This window comes from Mangifera indica, chromosome 15 (genome assembly GCF_011075055.1).
Source record: "Mangifera indica cultivar Alphonso chromosome 15, CATAS_Mindica_2.1, whole genome shotgun sequence".
Classification (NCBI taxonomy): domain Eukaryota; kingdom Viridiplantae; phylum Streptophyta; class Magnoliopsida; order Sapindales; family Anacardiaceae; genus Mangifera; species Mangifera indica.
Genome location: NC_058151.1, coordinates 4,005,599 through 4,018,830, shown reverse-complemented (window position 1 = coordinate 4,018,830; position 13,232 = coordinate 4,005,599). Strand labels below are relative to the sequence as shown.

The following is a 13,232-nucleotide window of genomic DNA, read 5'->3' as shown; positions in this document are numbered from 1 at the left end:
CTGTCATAACCGCTTTCTTGATTTACCGCCTCTAGGCCTCCAATGGCTATTAATTTCTTCAATACATCCCTTTCTTAGCTGACAGTAATAGCTCTTTTTTGAATTCCCGCCACTGTCCTAACTTCCAACGTCTTTCTTGAATTCCGGTTGCCGGTCTCCACCAACGGCTATATCTTAGCTGATTTAATCAAAACAGGAAAGCACCTTCTCTTATATATATATATATGTTCAACCCCTTATTCCCAATTTATCTCTTTCCTTCTGCTTTTTCACGTTCTGTGTTAACTACAGATTGATCTGTAAAACTCTGCATTTCTTCCATCCCTTTCTTTTCTCTTGTGAAACCCACGCATATTCAAATTCTAGGTAGTGAGTCAGTGAGTGAAATTCAGAGATGATGGAAAAACAACTGTTTTCTCTTTGTGAAGCCGCCAAGAAAGCATCTGTCGCTGCTGCCATGGACAATATCTCCGAAAATGGACCAGAGGTTTCCCGTTGTATTGATTGTTTGAAGCGCCTCAAGGACTTCCCTGTTACTGGTGAGCTTCTTGTTTCAACAGCAATTGATAAACATCTCCGACATCTCAGACAGCATAAAAAAGGAAAGATTCGATTAATGGCTAAGTGGTTGATGGAGATATGGAGCAAGAAGATCAAGGAATATTCTTCAAGAACCAAAGGCAAATTTTTATACATTGATTCTTCCAAGAAAACCCAGCAATCTGTTCAATCCACTAAATCAACCATCTGCCATCAATACTCTTCAATTGGTTCTACAAAACTTGAAGAGAGGATCAGATTGGTGAAGAGGCTGGGAAAAAGCAATCTTGGAAATCGGAAGATCAGAAGGCATTAATCAAGTGTTCCTGATTTTGAGCTTTGAAATCCTTAAGTCGACTGCTGATACAGTGGCATTGCCTTTATAATAGTTTAGAAGATGAAGAGTATAATTTTTGTAATTTTTTTTAAGGGCATTAAATCTGCCATCAATTTAATTTTTAGCTTCTATGATAATGGCGAAGGACTTCAGTTCGCTTTTAACGTTTGTTTCTTTGTGAGTTTTCATTTTTCATTTTTTAAAATTTTTAATTATATTAAAATAATTAATTAAAAATCCAACTGTAGCTTTGTTATATTGAATATTCATGTACAAATACTTAATATAATATAGCTTGTTATAAAACCTGACCCATACGGTTGGAGTACGATTCCTCGTGAATGTTTGGATTACGCTAAATCGGAGACGGTAAAGATGTGTGGATTCTTTGTTGTCCAGCCTAACTTGTTAGCAAGAGACAGTTACGGGTAAGCTTTTAAAAAAAAAATTAAAATATAGACAATTTTCTGTTTGGTTGCTGGAAAGTCCGGAAGGAAGATGGGAAATGGACTTATTTTGAACAAGGACTTGTTCACGGAAACCATGGGGCCAGTGAAGAAGGCACTGGCAGATGCCTGATTGAAGAAATCTGACATTGATGAGATTCTGCTTGTCGGAGGAATTATTGAAAGATTTCTTTGATGGGAAGGAGCTGTATAAAGATGTAATTTGGTGGTTATTAGTTGTAATTAACAGGGGTAACTGATTGGTTGGTAAAACATCTTATCTAATATTCTTCTCACCAGGTTTAGTTGTTTCCAAAAAAAAAAAAAGATTATGTAGAATATGTGATTTAGCATTTTAATTTCATTCTAATTCATACAAATAATGCTCTCTGAGTTGATCGGATTTGTGACCTTAATTGAAATTAATATTGAGCCTTACTTGTTTTGTTTGTTTTTATTAATTTCTCATGTGGATTTTGTTGGGAATGTATTGCTCTGAGATATTTGATCCGGTGGAGTTTGATAAATGGGTTGAGAAAGCCATACCACCAACTATAGAACCCAGTTTGTAACTCTATGAAGATTTTCTGAAATTTGGCTTTAAGATTTTCTTGTTGACTGGGCGTAGTGAAAGTAAAACAGATGCTACAATTAATAATTTGATGAATGCAGGGTTTCAGAATTGGGACAAACTCATTTTGAGGTGCATCTTTCTTTTATGATTTGCAACATAAATTTTGGGATAATTTAGTTTTGTATATCTGTATGTTTATAATTAAACTTTGCAACTTATGCTGGAGTTATCCTGTGGATGCATCTCAGTTCTAATATGATTTTAGACTTGATCACAAGAATAAACATAATAACATGTTCTAGTTGCTTTCCTAAGCTTCTAATAGTTTGAGTTCTCTGTCCATAGAAGCTTTCTTGATATTGTTCTTGAACAATGATAGACAACTCCTCTAAAAATTCAAACTCGCTTAATCTAACATAAACAATTGGACAAGAACAAACTGATTAATTGCTCTCAACACACTAGTATACTGTTTATTACAAGAAAAATGAATATAGATTGAAGAAGAAGAGTTGTATTGGTAGGAGGAGGTGCGCATCCTGCCCTTGGCCCAAGGCCCCCTTTAATAATTCTTGTTCACCTCCTGTTCTAGTTTCTTTTTATAGTCTTTTATGTTTCTGTTTTCATTTTCCCTCTGTTATCCTTAATTCTTGCCTAACGGTTTTGCCTTGATTGAAGCCTACTTGTTTTGCTTGGATTGATGTCTTTGTCTTGCTGTCTTGTTTGAATTCTTCTTCAGTTATTTTATCTAAGGTTATGATAGCCAATTCATTGCCTGAAATTTTTACTTTGACTTCTAAAATTTTCCTTTTGTAAACTTGCTTGATTGGTGGTTTGACAAATACATTATATTTTGGTATCTTGAGAATAATGGGACTTCCCTTGTAGGTAGCAAATCATTCTTTCTAGTTCAGATTCTATTGTTATGTGAAGAGGGCATATTTTGAATTTTAGTTAGGGAATTTACTACTTTTGATATAATGTTACCAACTCCACAAATAATGTAACCTGATTTTCTTCTGCCACAATCTAGATTCTTGATACAATATTGAGGTTTATAATTTGGTATGTGTGTTTCTTTGTTGTGGTGATACCTCTCTCTCTTTTTTCTTTGCCACAATCTGGATTATTCCCTGTTTGACTGCTGAAGGACAGCAGAGCCCTTTTCAGACTCTTCATGAAAACATCGAGGCAACTAACTTTATTCTGTACATTTTATAACAAAATCAGTGTAAAGTGATACATAGTTGATACTTTATTTCTAAGACTATGTTCCACTACCTAGAAGTTAAAGGAAGAAGCTTGATGTCTACAAGTTCCTTCTGAATCCAACCTTGTGACTGGATTCCAATTGTCCATTTCTTAATTTGTCTCTTCAGTGAGTGATACAGCTTCATATTGAAAGGCTTCTGTCAGCATTAAATTTGATGCAGGATCTTTGTCTTTTTATTGTTTTTATGAGAATTGTAGATGGATGCTTATATCATTGAAGCCAATTACAGGGCTGAAGAATGGAATGTCAACAAATGGGCATGGGAGGGGAAACTGAAAGTTGTTAGCAAGGGAGAGGAGTGTATTATCAAACTGGAGGATAAATCCACTGGGGAGGTTGACTTTGTGTTTATTAAGATGAAAACTGTGGGTTAACTCGATTATTATAAATATTGTCATATTCTTGTACACAGAACACTTCGTATTCTTGTGATGTCACATAATTTTGAAGTGTTACTGCATTATGGAACTGAATCCAGTAGATGGGATTTGCATCAGTGGATTTTAAAACTTTAGCTGTTTGTATGTGATGATTGATGCATCATTTTATGGTTCATGGGCTTATGACTGGAATGTTAAATTGTTGATACACATTTGACTAAGTAGATAAAACTTGGGCTCCTCATATCTTGTTGATTTTTGTTCCATGTTTCGAACTTCCTGCTGACTGTAATTGGTTGTGATTATGACCCTGCATAACCTTAAATTCCAAGATTAACCTCCCTGCTCCTTCAGAAGCATCTTGTTAAATTTGAAGAGGAAATTTTCATAAATGTAACTACTCTTTATTGATTTTCACTTGTCACTTCGCATTCCTGTTCGGCTATTCCATTTTGAATTATCTTACTTAATGTTTTGGAAGTCTTGTAGGTGGTTGCCTTCGGCATGCTTTCATTGGTGTTGGATTCAGAGAAAGAACACAAGCTTATGATTTTCAAGCGGCCCTACATGATCACTTTAAGTATCCTTCCATCTGCCTATGTGCATTACATATCTCTTTGCTGTACTATCTTTATTAATAGTAGCTTTGGTAAGTGATTTACCATCATGACCTGAAGTAAAAAGAAAGGTCTTTTTGCCTCTCTTGAACATGACTCTTATAAACTTCAGGAAAATTTCATGCATTGTAATCGGGGAAATATCTGTAGTTATTGTTGGCAGAAGGTTCAGTAAATAAATGGTGCAATTGACTTCTACTGTTTATCTTCTCTAGTCAGATTTTAGAACTTGATGGTAAAGGCAGGGCCTTGTTGTCTCTAGTGAACATGAGTCTTGTAACTATCAGGAAAATTATATGCATTGTTTTTGTGTTTACCTTTGTAGTATTGGTGACTGAAAAGAAACTTCAGAAAAATACTTTGTTGTTATTGGGTTATCCTGGTTGGCGATGAGAGTTCTTCACACCCTGGACGAGGGTCAAATGGAGTTAAGTCTATTAAGGAATTTGATGATACGAATTTGTACATTGGATATTTGCTACCAACTCTTAATGAGACAGTTTGATTAGGCTGTTTTCATCTTTGTTGATATTGTGATGGCTAAGGTTATTAAAGACTGAGTTACAAGAGGGAAAAAAGATTATGGTTTGTTTTAAGTATTCTGATGTTCAGATGGCTAATAATGCTATTGCACACATGAATGATTACTGGCTTGAGGGAAGAACCATTGTTGTGAGAGTTGCTGGTAAGCTGCCTCAGCCTAATCTGCCTCCTGGCCTCCAACACCAACAGGTCCCACTTACCCTGTTTCTTCTCAACCAATTGGTGGCTAGCCATCTCAGCAGTTTACACCTGGTGGTTCTCTTCCAAATCCACCACCGGCAAGCTACACAGGGATTCTGGTTCCATGGGGAGCACCAGTTCTTCCACCTTATGATCCTCTTCCTCCTGGTTCAACCATGTACCCTCCTGTTCCTGGTCAACCAATGCCCCTATGTGGAGTACATTGTCCTTAACCAGTGCAGACAGCTCAGCCGTCTGTCCCATCACAGACTATGAGCCAGTGCAGATAGCTCAGCTGTCTGTCCCATCACAGACTGTGACTTCAAGTGAAGCACAACAACAAAGCTTTCCTCCAGGTGTGTAATCTGAAAGCAGCACTTCTATTCTAGCTGTATCAACAAATATGCATGGAGCTTTATGTCACTAATGCCACCAAATGCTCAACCTGCATATGTAACTGCTTCATTAGGTTACCCACCTTACTACAGTGCAGTTCCTCCGCCCCCTCCACCTGCTGCAGCCTCAACTGTGGACCATTCACATAGCTTTGTTAATGTTCCTTGGGCTACTAATCTGCTAGTGCCACCTCCTGTTTCTTCTCCAGAGAAAGGCAACTTATGGTGCAGATGCTGAGTATGAGAAGTTTATGACAGAGATGAAATGATGTAGGTCCTTCCAAGTATTGCTCCTTAATTGAAAGGTAATTCGAGTCATCAGATTAGATTTGTCCTTTGGTGATTGCATATGATTTTTTTATTAATCTTACATTTGGTTTGTCAAATCATTTTTCCAGTTTGACTAATTGATAACTTTGAAATACCAAATATGGCTCCCGCAACATAACCTGGGTTGTCATACTGTGTGACTTGTAGATTAGGTGAATATGTATCTTTCATGTTTCAACAATTTATTTATTACTTGTGTTAGAGTTTTTTTCTCAAACATCATCCCAACACTCTCCAGGGTTCATATCTAGAATTTAACTGTATTTCAAGTGAAACTTTTGTGTATAGCTGTAAAAATTTTGCACCAAAACTCAGCTGCATATTTTTTTCAAGCAATATATGATTAGTTTATGCCATTTCTACTAGTTGTCGATAGCTAATGTTTCTCAAAATGTAATATTGTTGATGATGATAGGGGAGACTGATTCTAAAGGCCTATCTTATCAACTATCCATTCCACATTGATAAACCATACGTCTTTCACCTTCACCAGTGTTCTCCCAATTTAATTTTTTGTATTCTAATGTTTTTTGCTTGATCAGTGGTAACAGACAAGACAGAGACTGACAAATCCAACAATCCTGATTATGTAGTTTGACTGGTCATACCATTGCATAATATTAACATCATTTGGATTTTTATTATATTCAATTTGGGTATTCTCACTTGCATTTGGAGCATTTGAAAATTTTATAGGGAGGAAAGTATTGTTGCTTCGTAAGTATATGGCCTGTCTATTAATATAATTACAATACTGAATACAAAAGTATCTAAATTCTTGATCAATGTGATTTTGGTGCTCTGTTATATAGAATGTTGGATGTTATATAGATGATCACATCTTGGAGAAGTCACTTTAAGAGCTTATTAATCCCATTTATTACTCAATTCTCTAATGTTGAACTTAACTTTGTTTCGTATGGATGCTTATTGAGTCTTTTACAATGTTTGGCTTCTGATGTTTTCCTTCTTTTTCATGTGAACTGGTTACATTTTCTGCTGTTAAATTGTATTTTCCTCAAATGATTTAACTGATTTGGTTACTTGGCCTAGCTCACTTCTATGTTTGGGAAAATTCTTATTTTGTTGTGAGAGTATATGCTATCTTACCTGCATGTTTCTGAAGTTTACTTGGCATGTTAAATTGTATTTCCTGCATGTTGTGAGCGTAAGCATATTTTAGGAACAGAAGGCATTGGGGTATGTGGAGGAAGCTAACCTTATTGTGTTCAAGGTGGGTAGGGTATGTTTCTTTGAGACGACAAGAAGTTTTCCCGGTATTCATTGTCATCACCGGTTGTGAATGCTCATTGATTAAAATATTTGGAGTGTCAGCTATCACCGTTAGTAAATTGTAGGATTTTAAACTGAAAATTCAAATGTTCTGTCCTTGTTTTAGTTTATTGCATAATGTATTTGATCTATCGGGTTTGCCCACTCTTTGTTCATGTTCAAGCTTGTTGTCTAATTCTTATTATTAGAATCAGAGCAAATCATAGTTATCACTCTCTTATGATATATAATACATATCTACGATATAATATGATACATAAGAAAAACGATACGAATTATGAGATATATCAAAAAAATACAATACAATAGACTGTTAGAAACAATTAAACATGTCAGGATCCGAATTCTGTGAAATCTGTAAATCGAATTTGCGTACCCGTTTATGTGTTCGATGAAGCGTCTTTGAATTCTACGCGAGGTGTTGACGTTAGTCTGTTTCCACGACGCCATTTGCCCACGTACTGATTTCCATTTGGGAGACCTATTTACTGTGCATTCATTTTGGCAGGGAAGGGTTCTCTATAAAAATAGTATTCTCATTTCATCTCCTTACCCTTTGGGAGGCAGTTAAGACTTTTTATATAAAAGTCCAACCGCTAATAACTGCTCTTTGGCAGTTAATCAAATTGGGTCGGGTTGACCAGTCATGGGTGGACCCGGATCCAATATCTCCCACTCACACATGATGGAAGACCCAAACCAAATGTTTAGCCACAGAAATCTCATATAACAGTACGTTTCATACTTGCAAATGTGTCGTGTGACCTCGCGAGCAACCTGCACTTGGGAGCTAAATACTATGCATCTGTTAGGAATAACATAGCCGCTTCAACCCGAATAAAACAAAAATAAAGCGTTAGGCTCGCAGCACCCCAGACTTACTCGATAACACCAGCTCCCTTTAATCCCTCATTTTTCATTGTGTTATTTTCCTATGTATCCATGATCAAGTCCAATCTCCATATGAGTGACATGATCGGCTAGCCAATGGACACACGTAATATATATAAGTCTTCCTCTTCTACTCGAAATTCTCAATTCAAACTTAGCTGCTTTTCTAGTCATGTTCCATAGACCGAATCATGCGTGGCCATAGGTTCCAAGCTAAGATAGCAACACTAAGAGTAAATATCAAACAACAGTAAAGAGTCAAAGGGTACCATTATGAGTTAATCCTCATAAAGTCTCACACAGTGAAGGAGCAGGGATTCATCCTTCCACTACTTTAACTGGTCGTCTTACTTATGCACACATGATATGAATCATGTGCTACAGTGTGTATTTTCTCAAATGTTATTCACAACACTGTACAGATCTTAGTTCAATTGCTACCCTGAGCACCTAACCTGAGTTCTTAATCATCTTCACATTTGCAGGTATTTATTTATATTAAGAACTCACATCTGGCATTCACAAGTTATTTGGACGTGGGGAATCCAAATCGGTCATTTTCAAATATATCTATTCATGACCTCATCTTGATCAATCATCAAAGCGACATTTTTATTTCAATAAATCTTTTCTTGAGAAATTTGTCTCTCATTGGTATGCTCTCTTAGCATCACAATTCTCAAGAGTAATGTCTCATCTTTGCTCGCTCTCTTAGCACCAAAGGCGATTGCTCGTGTGAGTGAGCCAATCTCTAACTTGTGTGACAGTACAATCTTGTTGAGCTAAAAACGATGTGTATGCAGTGAAAACCCAAGAATTTTGGGACATAGGTTCAAAACATAAAATGAACTTAAATCCATGGTTTTCGACGTTGTGCCATTAGTACAATATATAAGCTCAACACTCATCAATCATTGTCTACGCAATCCAAGAAATTTAACATGTGCAAGATATACTTTTCTTGGAAGAATCTCAGTCAAAGGATCAGTGACTATACAATGTGTAGAATTATATTGTACGTTCATTTTCCTCTTGGAAATTGAGTCTCTTATTACGTTGTGTCTAGTGTCGATACGTTTGGTTATCTTATAAAAAATTAAGATCTTTCATTTCAACAGATAACCATTGCTCTAACAATATTGTCCTGTTTACTCAGATTCACAAAGAATCTTCTTAACCAAACAATTTCTTACACATTTACTGAATAGGCTATATACTAGGCTTCCGATGTAGATACGGCTACGCATCTCTGTTTCTTATCGCTTCAAGATATGGGTTCTTTTGGAGTAAGAAAACTTAGCCGTAATCTAATTTGCGTTGGTTTAAAAACACTTTCCCAAATGGCATCTCAATGGCTAATCAAACGCAAGTTTGATCCTTAATCACATAATCAATCATCCACAGAGCGTTAAAAATATCAACAATTCTATATACAGCCTTTCAGTGCTCTTTTCAACATTTATTTATATCGACTAACCAGCCAAATAACAAAATAAATATCTGGGCATGTACGCATCAAAACATACATAATACATCTGATGGCATCTGAATAGGTAACTTTTGACATTTCTCTGCTTTTATCTTAAGTTTTGGGACATATCTCTTTTGGCTCAATAATTCGTCATTTGTCACAGGAATATCAACGGGTTCACAATATACCATATTGGATTGTTCTAGAACCTTTTGAATATTACGTTCTTATGACAGAGTCAAAAGTTTCTTTGAACAATTCCTCTAAATGTAAATTCGCAATATATATTTTGTTTACCCATATCCTGCAAGTCACAGATATGGACAACCATCCTTTGATGATTATCACTTACTTTAAATCATTTCAAGTTATTTATATATCATCACACACATTGATAGAATTACAAATTTGTCATCAGACTTTGTCACATAGACATGACGGTATTGATTAATCATTTCAAAGTTCAAGTACCAGAATCTCAATGACAGTTTTAGGTCATTCAATGTCTTTGAAGCTTGCACACTCTACGCTTCAGACCTATAACAATAAGTTTTATATCTTATTTCTTGCAGATTTCTTTGTCAAGTTTTCCACTAAGAAAAATTGTCTTGACATTCATCTGGTGTAATTCTAAATTTAAATGTGTTATCATAGCTGAAACCAAATACATTGAAGTAAATATTATAAATGACGAAAATATCTTTTTACACAATTTATACCTTCTCATTGGGTATAGTTTTTCGTTGTTAAGTAAAATTATATATATTTATTGAGTCATTCGTCTTATGAGTAATTCAGGAAACTCATTTATTCCCAATGAATTTTTTATCTGGCGATAAGTCAACCAAAACCTAGAATTGGTTTGTTTTCTTAGTATTCTATATCTTCTTCCAATGCATTTCTAAATTTTCTCATCAAAGGATGAGACATTTATTTCAGGTTTTTCATTATCTTAGGGAGTGGTTATGAAAACCTTGTTTTCACTTTAAAACAATACTTGAATACTTTTGGACGTCCACTCCAATGCAATTGAGAATTAATGCTCTCACTATCCGAAATAGATTAAAGCTTAATCTCAATGCTCCCACTAGGGTGAGATGAATGAAGCTAACAATTAAAGATCATTACTCTCACTATCCGAAATAGGCTGGAGTTCAATTGCATTTGCTCCCACTAACTAGAACAAGTATAGGTCTTATATCTTAGGACTCAACCAATGGTCGTTAAGATATACCCATCTTCATTCTTTTCTCATCTCATTCAGATGAAACCTATTATCGACATCATCCCTATTAAGAAAAATATCATCTATGAATGTAGTATCTCTAATATAAGTTCAATTAATCTTCCAACGAAATCCTTCATAATGAACACATACCTTTTGGAGTGTTCAGCGTATCTGATAAAGATACATTCATTTCTTCTCAGTCCCAATTACTCTAACTTATGGGAAAAGTTATGGATTGATATTGCTAACCACTAAGGTTGCAATCAATTAACTTAGATTTTCTATCTGACCATAACTCATAGGGAGTGGAAGCAACTAGATTAGTAGGTAATCGGTTAAGTTCTCAAGTAGCAATAAATATCATATCATCACAAAGTGACTTGACATTTTGCTTGCGTTTTCACTGACTTAACCATTTCCAATAGAGTTCAATTACTCTTTTTCGCTACACCGGTTGTTGCGAAGTTTTGGAATTACTATTTACCATACTATTTATTTCATTACTCAGTTCTTTGAACTGTTGGAACAAATGCTCAAGATCTCGGTGAGTTCATAAAACTCTTATCTATTTTGTCTAATTGATTCTCAACCTCAATTATATAGTGTCTAAAACAATCTACTGCTTCTGACTTATGGGAGATCAAGTAGACAAGACCAAATCAAGCATTATTATCATCATTAGTAATGAAAAATGAGATACATTTTCAAACTTTACATTCATAGGAAAATATATATACCTAAGTATATAGATTGCAAAGGAAGTCAAACTCATATAGTTTTGTCAAATGGTTTTTAGAAGTTTTTTTAATTAGGCAATCCTTACATATGGACAATTCTATTTATGTGAAAGTTCCTAATAAACTTTCATAAGCCAATTTATTCAATCCATCTTGGCTTACATGTCCTAATGTAACATGTCATTTATTTGCATTCATTTCCATACATATAGGAGAAGCAAATAATGAAAAACTTAATATTATCAAAAATGTAAGGTGACAAACCCCATATAACCATTCAACCAACAAACCAAATCTGTAGAAATCAATTCTATCACATTTCAATAAAACACCCAGAGAAATTCAAATTATATCCTAGTTTAAGAAGAACAAGTACTTTAACCAAGATTTACTAAATATTTGGAGCATATTGGATTTCGTGTAGGTATAGGATTCGATCATCTGTAAAACTTATTTGCTTGTGTCTATTCTTCTTACTACAACCTTTGTGTTGTTGTCTACATATATCCAATTCACTTTATTCAGAATTCGATAGAAATCTACTAAAAATCTTCTATCATGAACTACTTGGCTGGTGGCTTCAGAGTCTATAATCCACGTAGGATAATATTCAGTTAATATCATAGTACCAGAAAATCAAAGTTTCATCACTTGATTTTAAACAAGACTATCATTTTCATCTTTGTTTATTTGCAGGCAATATAATTCTTGTTGCTTCTATTGCAACTACTCATCTTGTTTTCATCTCTTTTTCTAGTACTTTTGCCACTCTTCTCATTTCAATTCCTTGTTCTTATTCTTTGAGCATTAAACGATCTCCTTCTTATATAAGGACTTGAGCCACTCACTTTTGAAAATTGATTCTGCAACGTATGCATGAGCATAAAATTCAGCTACCTCATAGGCACTTATCCTCCAATTTTATGTGGCTAGAATAATTGACAAAAGTCCTTCTTTTCTCATTGTGGGTCATATATACCTTTATACACTCTCACTATTGAGAAGAAATCGTTTTTCTAAATGAACCTCTTGTTCATGTATCAGGTTACGCGTAGTTGACTTTAGTTTCATAATTAGATTTGATATTCAATCAAATTCAAAAAATCAACTGTCATCAGTTGGGGACTGTAGTTTCTCTAAACTTTTCAACTAAAACCAAAGTTATGGTATATACAGTTGAACTTTCATGGTACTTATATACCAGATTGATAATCATGAAACTAATCAAGATATCACACGAAGTGGATCTTGCTTCTTACATGCGTGATGTGCGTCCACATCACGTTTGTGTAAGGCACTAATTAGGTTTCTATCCCTTAGTCAACCACAATTGTATCTTAACCTGATTCACAGCCTCCAAAACCTTTTGCTCATCTAGGATATCATGCATTTCAAATGCCACATAGTTTAATGTTCTCTATTCAGTATCATTCTCATTCAAATCAGCCATCATTTTCTAAGATGTTATGGTTAACTAGATCACAAAGACATCTATCAGACACAACATTATCAATGTAATCAAATACACATCAATTGTCGCAATTACGTATTAAAATTTTAAAATATCTCACATAAGGCACAGAATCGAAAGTTCACTATGTTCTCAATCATCTCCCATGACACAAATGCGTGAATTTTAAACTTTAATCTAATTGCGCCAATATTAATTCTGGATGAGAATTTCATTAAATTTTACCAATCTCAGAATTCTCACACTTAACAAATATATATGATACAACGAATGCATCATCTATTTTGACTAGGACCATTTCATCAACCCGTATCGATCTTTGAGTCACTTTATCCATAATAAAGTCTCTATAACATTTGCGTTAGGTCAAATACCTCGCATTACGTTAGTTTTGGGAATAACGATAAAATAATGAATATTCTATCGTACATTACTAAACATCGCTCTATAGCAAGCTGTAATGAATCCACTCATTCACAAAAAGTTTCAAATTCTTGTCCCGAATAAGATCATTGGTTACGGGGAT

At 34.8% G+C, this 13,232-nt stretch overlaps 1 protein-coding gene and 1 non-coding gene across 2 annotated transcripts; both read left to right on the top strand.

The window, feature by feature from the left end:
• Positions 1-397: 397 nt before the first annotated feature.
• On the top strand, positions 398-856 carry LOC123198081 (transcription elongation factor TFIIS-like). Its single transcript, XM_044612663.1, has one exon. The coding sequence runs from the start codon at positions 398-400 to the stop codon at positions 854-856; it is 459 nt and encodes a 152-aa protein (XP_044468598.1).
• Positions 857-4,227: 3,371 nt separating this feature from the next.
• LOC123198443 lies at positions 4,228-4,357 on the top strand. Its single transcript, XR_006498025.1, has one exon. It is a non-coding gene; the product is annotated as a small nucleolar RNA snoR74 (small nucleolar RNA).
• Positions 4,358-13,232: the final 8,875 nt, after the last annotated feature.